This window comes from Branchiostoma belcheri, unplaced genomic scaffold, assembly GCF_001625305.1.
Source record: "Branchiostoma belcheri isolate BF01 breed outbred unplaced genomic scaffold, Haploidv18h27 scaffold260, whole genome shotgun sequence".
In the NCBI taxonomy this organism is placed as follows: Eukaryota; Metazoa; Chordata; class Leptocardii; order Amphioxiformes; family Branchiostomatidae; genus Branchiostoma; species Branchiostoma belcheri.
In genome coordinates, this window is record NW_017803866.1 from 198,990 (window position 1) to 217,530 (window position 18,541).

Sequence of the window (18,541 nt, forward strand, 5' to 3'; positions counted from 1 at the left end):
CCAGTGCTGAAGCGCCCTCACCAGTGGTGTTCCAGTGCTGAATGTTGTTGCTGAACGCGCGGCAGAATGGCGGCAGAGAGGTTCAAAGGTCATTCAGCACTGGTTACCCAGTGCTCCACTAAATACTTTAATTTCAGCACAATGAAATTCATATTAATATTTGTATGGGTAAATTATTAAGATTTCTTCGGATTCTCGAAGTTTGTTGAAACAAGGAGTTTAATATAATTGTGTATAATGTTTGTGTGCCCAGTGGATGATGCTTTTGCAATGTTGGCTGACTTGGACTCAGCATATAATATTTCCAGACCAATAATCACTTCATCTAACCCCTATAAGTTTGTTGAAACAAGAAGTTTAATATAATTGTGTATAATGATTTCTGTGCCCAATAGATGATGGTTTTGCGATATTGGTTGACTTTGACTCGACATGCACTTTTTTCAGACTAATAATAACTTCATCTAATCTCTTATGTGTATTTCGACACTTGTTGCTCACCCATCTGACAGATGTAGGGCAGTCGTTTCCTGCATTTTGATGGGATCCAGCGACTCAGTCTGCTGGTCCTCCACAGTGCCACACAGTCCTTGTGAGGGGCGTTTCTGGACCGGAACTTGCGATAGCTTCCCAGTAAAGTGCCGTCATTCCACACGAAACTACGCTCAATGGTCAGGTCATCCAGGCCCATCCAGTAAGACCTAAAATAAGGAATTGATGACTGACCGATTGATTGATTGATTGATTGATTGATTGATTGATTGATTGATTGATTGATTGATTGATTGATTGATTGATTGATTGATTGATTGAGTGAGTGAGTGAGTGATTGATTAATTGGATGAATAAAGAAACACAGGTTCTGGTACGAAGAAATTTTTTTCAAACAAGTGTATTAGTGGTAAATCTCGTACGAATGTATGCAGATGTGCCAGATACAACTTTCCCAGATAAGATACAACTTGCCCATTTTTTTCTAATTTTCGTAGTGTATTGTGCTATGAATTGGATGCTCTGTTGTATATAAGAAGCATCCATTATAACAATTTTTTTTACTATAAATTACAAGCTAATGATTTGTAAAGGTCAGAGAAATCTCTTTGTTGGGCTAGGCACACGGGGGCCTTTTAAATACTGTAACTTCAGCCCAATGAAATTGATATTATCTGCATGGTTAAATTATCCTTTGGAGTCTCAAAGTTTGTTGAAACAAGAAGTTAAATACAGTTGTGTATAATATTCTGTATGACTTTGCACACGGGATAGGCCTCAGTCATTGTAGGAAAATAAAACTCGTTATGTATTAATTTTTTAACAGCAATACACGGTGGAGCACTGGTCAGCAAATTTAGCTGATGTTCTCCCCACATTATCCTTTTTTTTTCAAAAAAGTTACGCCAATATTACATTATTTACCTCTGGGCTCTACGACCGTTAACTCTCTTCAGGTGTTCAGTGAGGAATGTCTGCACATCAGCATTTTTGATCATAGCCAGTGTCCCGCCATGGGACCTGCACACCTGCCGGGCCGCCATGTAGTTCAGACGTCGGTTGCTCCTAGTGGAGGACCAGAAGCACTGGTTCTGGTACCTGCCAAAGGTCATGGCTGGGCGCAGGCCAGGGTAGAGGTCGGAACAATCTGGAGTGGACAATGATAAAAGAGAAGACACTAAAAGACACAATTTGTCAAAATGTGATCTGCTTTTATTAGCTTTATAGGTTAAAGGTATCTTTATTACATGTACCAGTAAGGTGTCATTGCAGCATCTGATGATCAATCTTTAGAATCATGGCCGTATGAGTTACATATAAAATGAAACTCGATATAACTTACCTATACAAGTCACCCCTGTGTTACACTTTCGTGTCTCCCGAGCGGGTCCATCACAGTCTGCCCCTCCGTTCGCTGGTGCAGGATTGGTGCAGGTTCTGTCCCGAGTCTCCGTACCGACCCCACACGTTACACTGCAGCCAGACCATGGGCCCCAATTTGACCAACCACCGTCAACTACATGGATACAAATTAATATTTGAAGTAATATAAGGAAAAAAACCCTGAAACTTCGCTCCTTCAAAGGAGTAATGGTTGGTTTATTTGCATAGTACAAAAAGAGGGGAAAATGATTGCCTAAGTCTCTTAACATATCCCAAATGATGATGGATTTTATAGTAACAGCAGCATAACTTCGAGTTACCTGGACACGACACCCCCGTGTCACAGGCCTGTGTCTCCTGAGCAGGTCCGTCACAGTCTGCCCCTCCGTTCTCTGGTGCTGGGTTGGTGCAGGTTCTGTCCCGAGTCTCCGTCCCGACTCCACACGTCAGACTACAGCTAGACCATGGGCCCCAGTCGGACCAACCACCGCCAACTGTATGAAGACAGAATAAGATTGAAGGTATTCAGGAAACAAAAGAACCTTCGCCATTTTAAAGGGCTACCATAGACATCGCTCGTTGTATTTTTGTAAAGTGAAAAAAATTAATTGCTTACAGAACCAGTATCTTACTAATTTTTTTAGGCAAACTGGACACCTCTTTTGTATTGTTTACTAAAAACATGGATCCTTCGTTATTTTTTTTATCATATTTTCCATAGGGAGAATTCGTTGATTTTACAGCTACAGCAGTATTACTCGGAGTTACCTGGACAAGAAACCCCCGTGTCACAGGCCTGTGTCTCCTGAGCAGGTCCGCCACAGTCTGCCCCTCCGTTCGCTGGTGCAGGGTTGGTGCAGGTTCTGTCCCGAGTCTCCGTCCCGACTCCACACGTCACGTTGCAGCCAGACCATGGGCCCCAGTCGGACCAACCACCGTCAACTGTAAGGACGCAAATGTTTGTATTGTGAAAAAACTAAATCTTGGTCATTCAATCGAGTACTGCAGAAACCAATGGTTGAATTCTCGCACTGCAAAAAAAAAGGCATTCTAAAGGAAAATAACTGCCTTTGGGTTCAAAATCTGACACATCTGCTGTGTTGAAGGTAAAAACGTTGCCAAATCTTTCAATCATACTTTGCTTAGGGAGTTTAGATAAAGATACATCTGTCTCGATATAATTTCGAGTTACCTGGACACGACACCCCTGTGTCACAGGCCTGTGTCTCCTGAGCAGGTCCGTCACAGTCTGCCCCACCGTTCTCTGGTGCAGGGTTGGTGCAGGTTCTGTCCCGAGTCTCCGTCCCGACTCCACACGTCACGCTGCAGTTAGACCATGGGCCCCAGACGGACCAACCACCGTCAACTGAATGGAGACAGAATAAGCTTGATATATATTGAAGGTATTCAGGAAACAAAAAAAAACTTTCGACATTTTAAAGGACTACTTTAGACATCGCTTGTTGTAATTTTGTATAGTAGAATAGAAACAGAAAAATTAATTACTTTAAGAACCAGTATCTTACTAACTTGTTAGGCAAAATGGAAACCTCTTGCTGTACTGTTTACGGAAAACGTGATCCTTCGTTACTCTTTTTTATCATATTTTGCTTAGGGAAAATACGTTGAATTTACAGCTACACCTGGTCCAGTAAAATTTCAAATTACCTGGACAAGACACCCCCGTGTCACAGGCCTGTGTCTCCTGAGCAGCTCCGTCACAGTCTGCCCCATCGTTCTCTGGTGCAGGGTTGGTGCAGGTTCTGTCCCGAGTCTCTGTCCCGACTCCACACGTCACGCTGCAGTTAGACCAAGGGCCCCAGTCGGACCAACCACCGTCAACTGTATAAAGACAAAATAAGACTGAAGGTATTCAGAAAAGAAAATAAACGTCGCCATTTTAAAGGACTACTATATAACATCGATGGTTGTTTTTTGTATAGTGAAAAAAACAGTAGAATTAAATTTTTAAAGAACCAGTTTGTTACTAATTTGTTAGGCAAAATGGACAACTCTTGTTGTATTGTATACTGAAAACGTGATTCTTCGTTACTCTTTTTTATCATATTTTGCTTAGGGAATATACGTTGAATTTAAAGTCACAGCAGAATAACGCCGAGTTACCTGGACACGACACCCCCGTGTCACATTCCTGTGTCTCCTGAGCAGGTCCGTCACAGTCTGCCCCTCCGTTCGCTGGTGCAGGGTTGGTGCAGGTTCTATCCCGAGTCTCCGTCCCGACTCCACACGTCACGCTGCAGTTTGACCATGGACCCCACTTGGACCAACCACCGTCAACTGAATGGATAGAAAAAATATTCGAAGTATTCTGTAAAAACTGAAACTTAGCCCCCTCAAAGCAGTAATTATTGGTTGTATTATTGCATAGTACAAAAAGCAAGGATAATTGCTAACGTCTCCTTATATCTTTTTAAATGATCTTTAAATTTGAAGTCACAGCAGCATAACGTCGAGTTACCTGGACAAGAAATTCCCGTGTCACATGCCTGTGTCTCCTGAGCAGGTCCGTCACAGTCTGCCCCACCGTTCTCTGGTGCAGGGTTGGTGCAGGTTCTGTCCCGAGTCTCCGTCCCGACTCCACACGTCACGTTGCAGCCAGACCATGGGCCCCAGTCGGACCAACCACCGTCAACTGTAAGGACGCAAATGTGGGTATTGTGAAAAAACTAAATCTTGGTCATTCAATCGAGTACTGCAGAAACCAATGGTTGAATTCTCGCACTGCAAAAAAAGGCATTCTAAAGGAAAATAACTGCCTTTGGGTTAAAAATCTGATACCTCTGCTGTGTTGAAGGTAAAAACGTTGCCAATTCTTTCAATCATACTTTGCTTATGGAGTTTCGATAAAGATACAGCTGTCTCGATATAACTTCGAGTTACCTGGACACGACACCCCCGTGTCACAGGCCTGTGTCTCCTGAGCAGGTCCGTCACAGTCTACCCCACCGTTTGCTGGTGCAGGGTTGGTGCAGGTTCTGTCCCGAGTCTCCGTCCCGACTCCACACGTCACGCTGCAGTTAGACCAAGGGCCCCAGTCGGACCAACCACCGTCAACTGTATAAAGAAAAAATGAGATTAAGGTTCCGGGTCGGAGTTTAATTCTGACCAGGGTTCCAAATAGTGCGCAGTAAATCGCCGGATCTGCGAGGTTGTCACGCTAGGTTTGGCTCCCCATAGCTCGGCGATCGCTGTAGGTTTTCAGCTAGGTTTTTAATTGATCAAAAAGCCTTGGGTTTGTAGTGTTTTTCGGCGCGGTGAAGATGGACGGCCAGCGAAGCGTTTTTGGTATTAGTCCGCGAGCAAGGGTGATGCGGTTTGTCGTCTGTCGACCCAAATAGCTGCGTTCTATGTGGAATTTCTAGGGGTTCGCGTCACCGGATTTTGCGAAAAACTTATCGCAACAACCTATATTTTTTTCTGTTTTTCAGAAACAGAAAGTAGTAAGCTATTTCAGCATATAAGCCGTTAGCCTGGGAAAATTCGTTTTTTCCAAGCAGGTCCGTTGAAAAAACTGCAAAAAAACTACATTTTTCGTATCCAAAATTTACGTTTAACTACAGTTTCTACCCAAATTATAGAGTCGACGGACAATAACCAAAATTGTATCGGAAGCCGGCTGGAAACCTCCGTTGACTGATGTAGTGAGATTTCCCGGCGAACTTTTTTTGGCGGAGTTATAGCCCTTCGGTCTGAGGGTGTCCGCCGGATCCAAAATCGTGAAAAAAACTCCGGTCCGAGACCTTAAAGATATTCAGAAACAAACAACTCTCGCCATTTTAAAGGATTACTATAGACATCGCTTGTCGTATTATTGTATTGTAGAAATAAACGGTAAAATTAATTACTTTAAGAACCAGTATCTTACTAACTTGTTCGGCAAAATGAACACCTCATGTTGTATGTTTACGAAAATTATAAATCCTTCGTTATTCTTTTCCATCATATTTTGCTTAGGGAGAATACGTTGAGTTTACAGCTACAGCAGTAATACGCGGAGTTACCTGGACAAGACACCCCCGTGTCACAGGCCTGTGTCTCCTGAGCAGGTCCGTCACAGTCTGCCCCACCGTTCTCTGGTGCAGGGTTGGTGCAGGTTCTGTTTCGAGTCTCCGTCCCGACTCCACACGTCACGCTGCAGCCAGACCATGGACTCCAGTCGGACCAACCACCGTCAACTGTAAGGAGGCAAATGTGGGTATTGTGACAAAACTAAATCTTGGTCATTCAGTCGAGTACTGCAGAAACCAATGGTTGAATTCTCGCCCTGTAAAAAAGGCATTTTAACGGAGAATAACTGCCTTTGGGTTCAAAATCTGATACCTCTGCTGTGTTGAAAGTGAAAACGTTGCCAATTCTTTCAATCATACTTTGCTTAGGGAGTTGCGATAAAGATACAGCTGTCTTGATATAACTTCGAGTTACCTGGACATGACACCCCCGTGTCACAGGCCTGTGTTTCCTGAGCAGGTCCGTCACAGTCCGCCCCACCGTTCGCTGGTGCAGGGTTGGTGCAGGTTCTGTCCCGAGTCTCCGTCCCGACCCCACACGTCACGCTGCAGTTAGACCATGGGCCCCAATCGGACCAATCGCCATCAACTGTAAAGACGTAAATATGAGTATTTTGAAAAAACTAAGTCTTGGTCATTTTAACGAGTACTGTAGACACGAATGGTCGTATTCTCGCACAGTACAAAAGGCATGCGGAAGTAAAAAAATTGCCTTTGGGATAAAAATTGACATCTCTGCTGTTTTGAAAGTGAAAACGTTGCCAATTCTTTCAATCATACTTTGCTTAGGGAGTTGCGATAAAGATACAGCTGTCTCGATATAACTTCGAGTTACCTGGACAAGACACCCCCGTGTCACAGGTCTGTGTCTCCTGAGCAGGTCCGTCACAGTCTGCCCCTCCGTTCTCTGGGGCAGGGTTGGTGCAGGTTCTGTCCCGAGTCTCCGTCCCGACTCCACACGTCACGCTGCAGTTAGACCATGATCCCCAGTCGGACCAACCACCGTCAACTGTAAGGAGACAGAATAAGATTGAAGTATTCAGGAAACACCTTCGCCATTTTAAAGGAGTACTATAGACATTACTGGTTGTATTTTTGTATAGTGGAAAAAAGCAGTACAGTAAATTACTTTAACAACCATTATCTTACTAAATTTGTTAAGCAAAATAGACACCTCTTGCTGTACTGTTAACTGAAAACACGGATCCTTTGTTATTCTTTTCTATCATATTTTACTTAGGGAGAATACGTTGAATAATCAGCTGTAGCAGTATAACTTCGAGTTACCTGGACAAGACACCCCCGTGTCACAGGCCTGTGTCTCCTGAGCACGTCCATCACAGTCTGCCCCACCGTTCTCTGGTGCAGGGTTGGTGCAGGTTCTGTCCCGAGTCTCCGTCCCGACTGCACAAGTGACGCTGCAGCCAGACCATGATCCCCAGTCGGACCAACCACCGTCAACTGTATGTAAGGAGGCAAATGCGGGTATTGTAAAAAAACTTAATCTTTGTTATTCAAATGAAAACTGTAGACACTAATGGTTGAATTTTCGCTCAAGAGAAAAGGAATTCGCAAGGAAAATAATTGCCTTTGGGATCAGAAAGCAATTGACATATCTGTTGTGTTGAAAGTGAAAACATTGCCAATTCTTTCAATAATACTTTTTTTTTATTTTTATTTTTATTGAAACAACAGAGTACAAGACATGGTACAGGACACAGAGGTAGAAACTCTGGCCGAAGCTAATATTATTCATAATAATACTTTGCGTAGGGAGTTGCGATAAAGATACAATCAATCAATCAACCAATCAATCAATCAATCAATCAATCAATCAATCAATCAATCAATCAATCAATCAATCAATCAAGATGCATTTGTCTCGATATAACTTCGAGTTACCTGGACAAGACACTCCCGTGTCACAGGCCTGTGTCTCCTGAGCAGGTCCGTCACAGTCTGCCCCTCCGTTCTCTGGTGCAGGGTTGGTGCAGGTTCTGTCCCGAGTCTCCGTCCCGACTCCACACGTCACGCTGCAGCCAGACCATGGGCCCCAGTCGGACCAACCACCGTCAACTATAAGGATACAAATAAATATTCAAAGTAGTCTGTAAAATGTGAAACTTCGCCCTCCCAAAGGAGTACTTGTTGGTTGTATTCTTGCATAGTAAAAAAAGCAGGGATAACTGCTTACGTTTCTTTTTATCTTCTAAATGATCTTAAAATTTATAGTCACAGCAGCAAAACTTTGAGTTACCTGGACATGACACTCCCGTGTCACATGTCTGTGTCTCCTGAGCAGGTCCGTCACAGTCTGCCCCACCGTTCGCAGGTGCAGGGTTGGTGCAGGTTCTGTCCCGAGTCTCCGTCCCGACACCACACGTCAAGCTACAGTTAGACCATGGGCCCCAGTCGGACCAACCACCGTCAACTAATTGGAGACAGAATAAGATTGAAGTATTCAGGAAACAGAACTTCTTCGCCATTTTAAAGGAGTACTATAGACATTACTGGTTGTATTTTTGTATAGTGGAAAAAAGCAGTACCGTAAATTACTTTAACAACCATTATCTTACTAACTTCTTAGGCAAAATGGACACCTCTGGCTGTACTGTTAACTGAAAACATGGATCCTTCGTTTTTTATTCCTATTATATTTTACTTAGGGAGAATACGTTGAATATTTTGATGCAGCAGTATAACTTCGAGTTACCTGGACAAGACACCCCCGTGTCACATGCCTGTGTCTCCTGAGCAGGTCCGTCACAGTCTGCCCCTCCGTTCTCTGGTGCAGGGTTGGTGCAGGTTCTGTCCCGAGTCTCCGTCCCGACTCCACAAGTGACGCTGCAGCCAGACCATGATCCCCAGTCGGACCAACCACCGTCAACTGTATGTAAGGAGGCAAATGCGGGTATTGTGAAAAAACTAAATCTTTGTTATTCAAATGGAAACTGTAGACACTAATTGTTGAATTTTCGCTCAAGAGAAAAGGCATTCGCAAGGAAAATAATTGCCTTTGGGATCAGAATGCAATTGATATATCTGTTGTGTTGAAAGTGAAAACATTGCCAATTCTTTCAATAATACTTTTTTTATTTTTATTTTTATTGAAACAACAGAGTACAAGACATGGTACAGGACACAGAGGTAGAAACTCTAGCCGAAGATGCATTTGTCTCGTTATAACTTCGAGTTACCTGGACAAGACACTCTTGTGTCACATGCCTGTGTCTCGTGAGCAGGTCCGTCACAGTCTGCCCCACCGTTCTCTGGTGCAGGGTTGGTGCAGGTTCTGTCCCGAGTCTCCGTCCCGACTCCACACGTCACGCTGCAGCCAGACCATGGGCCCCAGTCGGACCAACCACCGTTAACTTTATGAAGACAGAATAAGATTGAAGATATTTAGAAACAAACAAATTTCGCCATTTTAAAGGACTACTATAGTCATTACTTGTCGTATTATTGTATTCTAGAAATAAACAGTAAAATTAATTACTTTAAGAACCAGTATCTTACTAACTTGTTAGACAAAATGAACACCTCTTGTTGTATTGTTTACTGAGAATATGAATCCTTCGTTATTCGTTTCCATCATATTTTGATTTGGGAGAATACGTTCAGATTACAGCTACAGCAGTATTACTCGGAGTTACCTGGACAAGACACCCCCGTGCCACAGGCCTGTGTCTCCAGAGCAGGTCCGTCACAGTCTGCCCCACCGTTCGCTGGTGCAGGGTTAGTGCAGGTTCTGTCCCGAGTCTCCGTCCCGACTCCACACGTCACGCTGCAGCCAGACCATGATCCCCAGTCGGACCAACCACCGTTAACTGTATGGAGACAGAATAAGATTGAAGATATTTAGGAAACAAAATAAACTTCGCCATTTTAAAGGATTACTATAGACATCGATGTTTTTTGTTTATAGTGAAAAATCAGTAGAATTAAATGCCTAAAGAAGCTGTATGTTAATAATTTCTTAGGCAAAATGGAAACCTCATGTGGTATTGTTTACTGTAAACATGAATCTTTCGTTATTCTTTTCCATCATATTTTGCTTACTAGGGAGAATACGTTGAGTTTACAGCAACAGCAGTATTACTCGGAATTACCTGGACAAGACAACCCCGTGTCACATGCCTGTGTCTCCTGAGCAGGTCCGTCACAGTCTGCCCCACCGTTCGCTGGTGCAGGGTTGGTGCAGGTTCTGTCCCGAGTCTCCGTCCCGACTCCACACGTCACACTACAAACAGACCATGGGCCCCAGTCGGACCAACCACCGTCAACTGTAAGGAGGCAAATGTGAATACTGTGAAAAAACTAAATCTTTGTCATTCAAACAAGTACTGTAGACACTAATGGTTGAATTCTTGTACAATACAAAAGGCATTCTAATGGAAAATAACTGCCTTTGGGTTCAAATTCTGACACCTCTGCTGTGTTGGAAGTGAAAACGTTGCCAATTCTTTCAATCATACTTTGCTTAGAGAGTTGTAATAAAGATACATATGTCTCGATATAACTTTGAGTTACCTGGACACGACACCCCCGTGTCACATTCCTGTGTCTCCTGAGCAGGTCCGTCACAGGTCTGCCCCACCGTTCGCTGGTGCAGGGTTGGTGCAGGTTCTGTCCCGAGTCTCTGTCCCGACTCCACACGTCACGCTGCAGGTAGACCATGGGCCCCAGTCGGACCAGCCACCGTCAACTGTATGTAAGGAGGCAAATGTGGGTATATTAAAAAAACTAAATCTGTTATTCAAACGAGAACTGTAGACACTAATCGTTGAATTTTCGCACAAGAGAAAAGGTATTCGCAAGGAAAATAATTGCCTTTGGAATCAAAATCTAATTGACATCTCTGTTGTGTTTAAAATGAAAACATTGCCAATTCTTTCAATAATACTTTGCGTAGTGAGTTGCGATAAAGATACAATCAATCAATCAATAAAGATACAGCTGTCTCATTCAAACTTCGAGTTACCTGGACAAGACACCCCCGTGTCACAGGTCTGTGTCTCCTGAGCAGGTCCGTCACAGTCTGCCCCACCGTTCTCTGGTGCAGGGTTGGTGCAGGTTCTGTCCCGAGTCTCCGTCCCGACTCCACACGTCACACTACAAACAGACCGTGATCCCAGTCGGACCAACCACCGTCAACTAATTGGAGACAGAATAAGATTGAAGTATTCAGGAAACAGAAATTTTTCGCCATTTTAAAGGAGTACTATAGACATCACTAGTTGTATTTTTGTATAGTGGATGAAAGCAGTACAGTAAATTACTTTAACAACCATTATCTTACTAATTTGTTAGGCAAAATGGACACCTCTGGCTGTACTGTTAACTTAAAACATGGATTATTCGCTTTTCTTTTCTATTATATTTTACTTAGGGAGAATACGTTGAATATTTAGCTGCAGCAGTATTACTTCGAGTTACCTGGACAAGACATCCCCGTGTCACATGCCTGTGTCTCCTGAGCAGGTCCATCACAGTCTGCCCCACCGTTCTCCGGTGCAGGGTTGGTGCAGGTTCTGTCCCGAGTCTCTGTCCCGGCTCCACACGTCACGCTGCAGGTAGACCATGGGCCCCAGTCGGACCAGCCACCGTCAACTGTATGTAAGGAGGCAAATGTGGGTATATTAAAAAAACTAAATCTGTTATTCAAACGAGAAGTGTAGACACTAATGGTTGAATTTTCGCACAAGAGAAAAGGTATTCGCAAGGAAAATAATTGCCTTTGGAATCAAAATCTAATTGACATCTCTGTTGTGTTTAAAATGAAAACGTTGCCAATTCTTTCAATAATACTTTGCGTAGTGAGTTGCGATAAAGATACAATCAATCAATCAATAAAGATACAGATGTCTCAATAAAACTTCGAGTTACCGGGACAAGACACCCCCGTGTCACAGGCCTGTGTCTCCTGAGCAGGTCCGTCACAGTCTGCCCCACCGTTCTCTGGTGCAGGGTTGGTGCAGGTTTCTGTCCCGAGTCTCTGTCCCGACTCCACAAGTCACGCTGCAGCCAGACCATGATCCCCAGACGGACCAACCACCGTCAACTGTATGGAGACAGAATAGGATTGAAGGTATTCAGGAAACAAAATAAACTTCGCCATTTTAAAGGATTACTATAGACATCGATGTTTTTTAATAGTGAAACAACCAGTAGAATTAAATGCCTAAAGAAGCTGTATGTTAATAATTTCTTAGGCAAAATGGAAACCTCATGTGGTATTGTTTACTGTAAACATGAATCTTTCGTTATTCTTTCCATCATATTTTGCTTACTAGGGAGAATACGTTGAGTTTACAGCAACAGCAGTATTACTCGGAATTACCTGGACAAGACAACCCCGTGTCACAGGCCTGTGTCTCCTGAGCAGGTCCGTCACAGTCTGCCCCACCGTTCGCTGGTGCAGGGTTGGTGCAGGTTCTGTCCCGAGTCTCCGTCCCGACTCCACACGTCACGTTGCAGCCAGACCATGGGCCCCAGTCGGACCAACCACCGTTAACTTTAATGACGCAAATGTGGGTATTGTGAAAAAAACTAAATCTTGGTCACTCATTCGAGTATTGCAGAAACCAATGGTTGAATTCTCGCCCTGTAAAAAAGGCATTCTAAAGGAAATCAACTGCCTTTGGGTTTAAAATCTGACACCTCTGCTGTGTTGAAAGTAAAAATGTTGCCAATTCTTTCAATCATACTTTGCTTATATAGGGAGTTGCGATAAAGATACAGCTGTCTCGAATAACTTCGAGTTACCTGGACAAGACACCCCCGTGTCACATGCCTGTGTCTCCTGAGCAGGTCCGTCACAGTCTGCCCCACCGTTCTCTGGTGCAGGGTTGGTGCAGGTTCTGTCCCGAGTCTCCGTCCCGACTCCACACGTCACACTACAAACAGACCATGATCCCCAGTCGGACCAACCACCGTCAACTGTAAGGAGGCAAATGTGAATACTGTGAAAAAACTAAATCTTCGTCATTCAAACAAGTACTGTAGACACTAATGGTTGAATTCTTGTACAATACAAAAGGCATTCTAAAGGAAAATAACTGCCTTTGGGTTCAAATTCTGACACCTCTGCTGTGTTGGAAGTGAAAACGTTGCCAATTCTTTCAATCATACTTTGCTTAGAGAGTTGTAATAAAGAAACATATGTCTCGATATAACTTTGAGTTACCTGGACACGACACCCCCGTGTCACAGGCCTGTGTCTCCAGAGCAGGTCCGTCACAGTCTGCCCCACCGTTCTCTGGTGCAGGGTTGGTGCAGGTTCTGTCACGAGTCTCTGTCCCGACTCCACAAGTCACGCTGCAGCCAGACCATGATCCCCAGTCGGACCAACCACCGTCAACTGTATGGAGACAGAATAGGATTGAAGGTATTCAGGAAACAAAATAAACTTCGCCATTTTAAAGGATTACTATAGACATCGATGTTTTTTTTTTAATAGTGAAACAACCAGTAGAATTAAATGCCTAAAGAAGCTGTATGTTAATAATTTCTTAGGCAAAATGGAAACCTCATGTGGTATTGTTTGCTGTAAACATGAATCTTTCGTTATTCTTTTCCATCATATTTTGCTTACTAGGGAGAATACGTTGAGTTTACAGCAACAGCAGTATTACTCGGAATTACCTGGACAAGACAACCCCGTGTCACAGGCCTGTGTCTCCTGAGCAGGTCCGTCACAGTCTGCCCCACCGTTCGCTGGTGCAGGGTTGGTGCAGGTTCTGTCCCGAGTCTCCGTCCCGACTCCACACGTCACGTTGCAGCCAGACCATGGGCCCCCAGTCGGACCAACCACCGTTAACTTTAATGACGCAAATGTGGGTATTGTGAAAAAACTAAATCTTGGTCACTCATTCGAGTATTGCAGAAACCAATGGTTGAATTCTCGCCCTGTAAAAAGGCATTCTAAGGAAATCAACTGCCTTTGGGTTTAAAATCTGACACCTCTGCTGTGTTGAAAGTAAAAATGTTGCCAATTCTTTCAATCATACTTTGCTTATATAGGGAGTTGCGATAAAGATACAGCTGTCTCGAATAACTTCGAGTTACCTGGACAAGACACCCCCGTGTCACATGCCTGTGTCTCCTGAGCAGGTCCGTCACAGTCTGCCCCACCGTTCTCTGGTGCAGGGTTGGTGCAGGTTCTGTCCCGAGTCTCCGTCCCGACTCCACACGTCACACTACAAACAGACCATGATCCCCAGTCGGACCAACCACCGTCAACTGTAAGGAGGCAAATGTGAATACTGTGAAAAAACTAAATCTTCGTCATTCAAACAAGTACTGTAGACACTAATGGTTGAATTCTTGTACAATACAAAAGGCATTCTAAAGGAAAATAACTGCCTTTGGGTTCAAATTCTGACACCTCTGCTGTGTTGGAAGTGAAAACGTTGCCAATTCTTTCAATCATACTTTGCTTAGAGAGTTGTAATAAAGATACATATGTCTCGATATAACTTTGAGTTACCTGGACACGACACCCCCGTGTCACATTCCTGTGTCTCCTGAGCAGGTCCGTCACAGTCTGCCCCACCGTTCTCTGGTGCAGGGTTGGTGCAGGTTCTGTCCCGAGTCTCTGTCCCGACTCCACACGTCACGCTGCAGGTAGACCATGGGCCCCAGTCGGACCAGCCACCGTCAACTGTATGTAAGGAGGCAAATGTGGGTATATTAAAAAAACTAAATCTGTTATTCAAACGAGAACTGTAGACACTAATCGTTGAATTTTCGCACAAGAGAAAAGGTATTCGCAAGGAAAATAATTGCCTTTGGAATCAAAATCTAATTGACATCTCTGTTGTGTTTAAAATGAAAACATTGCCAATTCTTTCAATAATACTTTGCGTAGTGAGTTGCGATAAAGATACAATCAATCAATCAATAAAGATACAGCTGTCTCATTAAACTTCGAGTTACCTGGACAAGACACTCCCGTGTCACAGGCCTGTGTCTCCTGAGCAGGTCCGTCACAGTCTGCCCCTCCGTTCTCTGGTGCAGGGTTGGTGCAGGTTCTGTCCCGAGTCTCCGTCCCGACTCCACACGTCACGCTACAAACAGACCATGATCCCCAGTCGGACCAACCACCGTCAACTAATTGGAGACAGAATAAGATTGAAGTATTCAGGAAACAGAAATTTTTCGCCATTTTAAAGGAGTACTATAGACATCACTAGTTGTATTTTTGTATAGTGGATGAAAGCAGTACAGTAAATTACTTTAACAACCATTATCTTACTAATTTGTTAGGCAAAATGGACACCTCTGGCTGTACTGTTAACTTAAAACATGGATTATTCGCTTTTCTTTTCTATTATATTTTACTTAGGGAGAATACGTTGAATATTTAGCTGCAGCAGTATTACTTCGAGTTACCTGGACAAGACATCCCCGTGTCACATGCCTGTGTCTCCTGAGCAGGTCCATCACAGTCTGCCCCACCGTTCTCCGGTGCAGGGTTGGTGCAGGTTCTGTCCCGAGTCTCTGTCCCGGCTCCACACGTCACGCTGCAGGTAGACCATGGGCCCCAGTCGGACCAGCCACCGTCAACTGTATGTAAGGAGGCAAATGTGGGTATATTAAAAAAACTAAATCTGTTATTCAAACGAGAAGTGTAGACACTAATGGTTGAATTTTCGCACAAGAGAAAAGGTATTCGCAAGGAAATAATTGCCTTTGGAATCAAAATCTAATTGACATCTCTGTTGTGTTTAAAATGAAAACGTTGCCAATTCTTTCAATAATACTTTGCGTAGTGAGTTGCGATAAAGATACAATCAATCAATCAATAAAGATACAGCTGTCTCAATAAAACTTCGAGTTACCGGGACAAGACACCCCCGTGTCACAGGCCTGTGTCTCCTGAGCAGGTCCGTCACAGTCTGCCCCACCGTTCTCTGGTGCAGGGTTGGTGCAGGTTCTGTCCCGAGTCTCTGTCCCGACTCCACAAGTCACGCTGCAGCCAGACCATGATCCCCAGACGGACCAACCACCGTCAACTGTATGGAGACAGAATAGGATTGAAGGTATTCAGGAAACAAAATAAACTTCGCCATTTTAAAGGATTACTATAGACATCGATGTTTTTTTATAGTGAAACAACCAGTAGAATTAAATGCCTAAAGAAGCTGTATGTTAATAATTTCTTAGGCAAAATGGAAACCTCATGTGGTATTGTTTACTGTAAACATGAATCTTTCGTTATTCTTTTCCATCATATTTTGCTTACTAGGGAGAATACGTTGAGTTTACAGCAACAGCAGTATTACTCGGAATTACCTGGACAAGACAACCCCGTGTCACAGGCCTGTGTCTCCAGAGCAGGTCCGTCACAGTCCGCCCCACCGTTCGCTGGTGCAGGGTTGGTGCAGGTTCTGTCCCGAGTCTCCGTCCCGACTCCACACGTCACACTACAAACAGACCATGGGCCCCAGTCGGACCAACCACCGTCAACTGTAAGGAGGCAAATGTGAATACTGTGAAAAAACTAAATCTTCGTCATTCAAACAAGTACTGTAGACACTAATGGTTGAATTCTTTTACAATACAAAAGGCATTCTAATGGAAAATAACTGCCTTTGGGTTCAAATTCTGACACCTCTGCTGTGTTGGAAGTGAAAACGTTGCCAATTCTTTCAATCATACTTTGCTTAGAGAGTTGTAATAAAGATACATATGTCTCGATATAACTTTGAGTTACCTGGACACGACACCCCCGTGTCACATTCCTGTGTCTCCTGAGCAGGTCCGTCACAGTCTGCCCCACCGTTCTCTGGTGCAGGGTTGGTGCAGGTTCTGTCCCGAGTCTCTGTCCCGACTCCACACGTCACGCTGCAGGTAGACCATGGGCCCCAGTCGGACCAGCCACCGTCAACTGTATGTAAGGAGGCAAATGTGGGTATATTAAAAAAACTAAATCTGTTATTCAAACGAGAACTGTAGACACTAATCGTTGAATTTTCGCACAAGAGAAAAGGTATTCGCAAGGAAAATAATTGCCTTTGGAATCAAAATCTAATTGACATCTCTGTTGTGTTTAAAATGAAAACATTGCCAATTCTTTCAATAATACTTTGCGTAGTGAGTTGCGATAAAGATACAATCAATCAATCAATAAAGATACAGCTGTCTCATTAAAACTTCGAGTTACCTGGACAAGACACCCCCGTGTCACAGGCCTGTGTCTCCTGAGCAGGTCCGTCACAGTCTGCCCCACCGTTCGCTGGTGCAGGGTTAGTGCAGGTTCTGTCCCGAGTCTCTGTCCCGACTCCACACGTCACGCTGCAGCCAGACCATGATCCCCAGTCGGACCAACCACCGTCAACTAATTGGAGACAGAATAAGATTGAAGTATTCAGGAAACAGAAATTTTTCGCCATTTTAAAGGAGTACTATAGACATCACTGGTTGTATTGTTGTATAGTGGATAAAAGCAGTACAGTAAATTACTTTAACAACCATTATCTTACTAATTTGTTAGGCAAAATGGACACGTCTGGCTGTACTGTTAACTGAAAACATGGATTATTCGCTTTTCTTTTCTATTATATTTTACTTAGGGAGAATACGTTGAATATTTAGCTGCAGCAGTATAACTTCGAGTTACCTGGACAAGACATCCCCGTGTCACATGCCTGTGTCTCCTGAGCAGGTCCGTCACAGTCTGCCCCCCCGTTCTCTGGTGCAGGGTTGGTGCAGGTTCTGTCCCGGGTCTCCGTCCCGACTCCACACGTCACGCTGCAGCCAGACCATGGGCCCCAGTCAGACCAACCGCCGTCAACTGCACCTATTTTGCGACAGAAAGTTTATAGTCATTATCAACATCGCTCCAGGGTGTCCGCACCCTTGTTTTGCCCGACATGTATGTTTGTCACGCCAGTTGTACAAAATAATCTGACGACGTGCACGCTTACGAATTAATGTGATGCGAAGCATCACTTCACCTACATACCAATTCTGGTCGCTTGTGACTAGGGCTCTACGTATACGGAGTTCGTCAATCAATAAAGTTGCTTTATACATAATAGGGCTCTTCGTGAATCTTACAGTTCTAGCTTTCTGAGGCTAGCTGATTACTAGACCTGCATAGTGATTTTGTCAGAAATCTCATGGGAGCCACTTGTTTTAGTCCGGGGAATGCATGCGCAGTAGGGATTGAGCAATTTTTCTGCATGAATCACAGCGTCTTAGGGATAACGGGTCATTGGAGAGATCCTGTAGAGATATTTTAGTGAGTTAATTTCAGCCCCAAGGATTATTTGCAAGCTCTGATCCGTCACCGTGGATCCGTGCCATCTCGATCGATTCGGATTTAGCGACAGTTAGCCCAGGATGCCATACTTGGCAGCCATACTCCAGTACTGGACGGAAAAAATCCGATGTAGATTAGCACGGAATCGTGAGCGTCAAGAACTTGTTTTTTTCCTAACATATACAGTCTTTTGATGACAATGTGAAGTGTTCCAATAGCCTATTCCCCAATGCAGCAATGGAATCTTCCAACGCCTTCTGCTGTAGGAACATGTAGAACCAGTGTTCTATTTAGAACTGTCAGTTGGGTATTTGGGGTTTCATGCTACAATCGATGTTTCTGTACGGTAAGGTAAGGTAAAATGTATTTG

General features: G+C 44.0%; 2 protein-coding genes across 2 annotated transcripts; both read right to left on the reverse strand.

Annotated features, from left to right (window-relative positions):
- Positions 1–472: 472 nt before the first annotated feature.
- On the reverse strand, positions 473–15,069 carry LOC109472012 (coadhesin-like). Its single transcript, XM_019771584.1, has 11 exons — positions 14,841–15,069; positions 14,392–14,565; positions 12,244–12,417; positions 10,013–10,186; positions 8,161–8,334; positions 7,806–7,979; positions 4,355–4,528; positions 4,000–4,173; positions 1,835–2,008; positions 1,417–1,639; positions 473–701 (listed from the first exon to the last, which is right to left on the reverse strand). Exons 1-11 carry the CDS (start codon positions 15,067–15,069, stop codon positions 473–475), a joined length of 2,073 nt encoding a protein of 690 aa, XP_019627143.1.
- An 846-nt stretch (positions 15,070–15,915) lies between these two features.
- LOC109472013 (properdin-like) lies at positions 15,916–18,215 on the reverse strand. The gene is made up of 5 exons (XM_019771585.1): positions 18,200–18,215; positions 17,527–17,706; positions 16,621–16,794; positions 16,343–16,373; positions 15,916–15,919 (listed from the first exon to the last, which is right to left on the reverse strand). The coding sequence occupies exons 1-5, from the start codon at positions 18,213–18,215 to the stop codon at positions 15,916–15,918; spliced, it is 405 nt and encodes a 134-aa protein (XP_019627144.1).
- Between the last annotated feature and the right edge of the window lie 326 nt (positions 18,216–18,541).